The 2439-nt window shown below is 60.3% G+C and overlaps 1 protein-coding gene across 1 annotated transcript; it reads right to left on the bottom strand.

Moving 5' to 3' along the window:
* Positions 1-175: 175 nt before the first annotated feature.
* On the bottom strand, positions 176-1934 carry SPRG_10967 (hypothetical protein; the record flags this gene model as incomplete). Its single annotated transcript, XM_012351795.1, has 4 exons — positions 176-222; positions 286-938; positions 990-1188; positions 1238-1934. 4 exons carry the CDS (start codon positions 1932-1934, stop codon positions 176-178), a joined length of 1596 nt encoding a protein of 531 aa, XP_012207185.1.
* Between the last annotated feature and the right edge of the window lie 505 nt (positions 1935-2439).

The raw sequence follows: 2439 nt of genomic DNA, 5'->3' as shown, positions 1-2439 counted from the left end.
CGAAGCGAGAAACAAATGGACGAGAGAACTAGTGTCGACCCCAATGATACAACCAAGAACTGCACCGATCGAGAGCACAGACCATGAGGTGGGTGACGTGGGTGCCAGTACCCGATTGCTCGGCACATTTTGCCAAGCTGGTCATCCGGTGTACATCCGGAAGATACGCGAACGATCATTTTGGCGCCAACCACAACGCGATGACAAGCTTCGTGGCAGGCACTACGCGAGTGGAGTTGTTAATTGTAATTGCCACTTTACAGGCATCTATTCTCCCGAACGTACTCATGAAGAAGCCAAACGCAACCACGGCGAACCCGATGCTCTCCACCACCTGCGCTGCATCCATGCAAGTAGGCAAGAATGAAATCCAAGGCAGTGCAAGTGTCTGGAGCGCGGCCACCACGAGGACGAGGACGCCGTACGTGAGCATCCAGGACGCGACGATCGCACCGTCGGTGACGCCAAGCACCTTCGTCATTTCGCGGGCTTTCGTTTCCTTCTCCTTGACGAGCGCGACCAAGAGACCCGTCACGAGCTGCACGTACGACACGACAAACACAAACGAGAAAAAGTCGCCGGCTGTCGCAAAACACGGCGACGCTTTGTACGCAGCGATCGGCAGCGGCAGCACGAGACCGCCAAAGTACGGCTGCGGCGCCTGACGCAGCGGCACGAGCAGCAAGCGCCGTGCGTCCAGCGGGAGCTCGCGCAACGTAAGCGACGTGCCATACGCTTTGTTGAAGGCCGCGACAGCGGTAAGGAGCGCATCGTCGTTCTGGACTTGCACCATGAATCGGTCGTCGAGGGCGTCGCTTTGGAGAGACGTACTCGCGGCCACGGTGCAGGCGCCGGGAGCCGACCCATTCCACGATGGAACACACGCTGCAAAGCGCGTCAGAAGCGTCTGCAGTGCTAAAAACCCATGGCGCGCATACCTAGCCTCAACAGCGCTTACAGTGGGGTTAGGGTAGGGTAGGGTAGGGTACCGCTGGTACGGCGTGGCGACCAAGGCTTTCTGGTTGAGATCGACGCCGGTACCGGTGGTCGAGGGTGCATCGCCCGACGTCGCGTTGAAGCGGAGAGTGTAGGCAAGTGCCCCGGCCGTCCCGAGGCGCGGCGTCGCAGCGTCAAAGACAATGGCTGCGTAAATCTTGGGGTGGCTCAGATCTTGGCCGTACGACCCGCCTACACGGTCGTGCAATTGAGATTTATGCAATCGCGCATTCGTCTGCACCCGAGACGTAGTCGTCGAGCGCTGCCTCGTCAGGGTAAAAGGCTATGGCGTCGAGGAAGCTTGGGATCGTGAGGCTGCGCGAGGCGTTGGTCAGCGGCACGCGCGGGTACCATGCGTGGACGGCGGCCGCAAAGTACGCCCGGGTGTACGTCGTGTCGGGCACTATCGCGAGCTTGTACGGCACGACCTTGCCGGCGCAGGCAGCGGGCACCGTGTGCGGTGACGTCGGATCGGTGCTCACAGCGCCACGGAAGAGGAAGAGCGACGAGCAGGTCTGGCGGTCCGATGCCGAGAGATCGTCGAGGCGTCGGCCCTCGGCGAGTGACATGGCGCTCAGCCGCAGTAGAAGACCCGAGATGGTGGCCTCGGTCGCAGCAAACTTGGCCGGCGCCGGCGACGTGGCCGGGTAGCCTTGGTAAACCGAGTACGTCGGTGCGACGGAGGCCGACGACGAGAACGTCGACTCCATGTTGTCCGACCAGCCGCTCGGCACGGTGATGTCAGCGGCCTGCCCCTTCAAGATGCCAAGGATCAATATGAAGACGACAGGCAGCACGAGCTCAAAGACGAGGCGGATCGGGTGGCGCCTCTTAAGCAGCGCGTTCTTCCATAGCAGCGTGCGCACGTGGTGGCGAGGGCGGGTCATGAGTGACCTAAAGGGATTTGGCGAATGCGTCGCCGGGACAGGTAATGCCATGAGTCCTAATTAGGACAGGAGCCGTGGGACACCTCGATCCGACGACATGCATTCCAAAGAATGGACCGTTGTCACAATGAGCTTTCTGGTGCCCCAGATAGCCCACGCTCGGCAGCCATGCTCAGCGCTTGCAAGTCGCTGCCCGTGTCCTTAGTGTAGCCCGGCAGAGGCATGCAGCTGAAGTCGAGCAGCGCTAATCAAGTGACGGCCATGACACTGATGGAGATGGCAACCTTACTCGCATGGTAATGCGGTATGCTGGATAACATCACGCTAGTGTCCGGTGGACACTCGCGGACAAGGTGGCCGCGCATCGTCAATTGTGATGCGAGATAGTTTCTGTGGTAGAAAATGCGCTCGCATCACGCAACGCGGCAGTGTCCTGCCTCGTGTCCTACGCGTGAAGCTCCTAGATGTTTCCTCCGGGCATACCTTGGCGACGTACGGACGAACATGCGTGGATGCGACTGTGATGACGACAAGGTGCCTGGCGTCATCACCAGGT

Source organism: Saprolegnia parasitica (assembly GCF_000151545.1).
Source record: "Saprolegnia parasitica CBS 223.65 unplaced genomic scaffold supercont2.86, whole genome shotgun sequence".
Classification (NCBI taxonomy): domain Eukaryota; phylum Oomycota; class Saprolegniomycetes; order Saprolegniales; family Saprolegniaceae; genus Saprolegnia; species Saprolegnia parasitica.
This window is presented reverse-complemented; position numbering and strand designations above follow the sequence as displayed.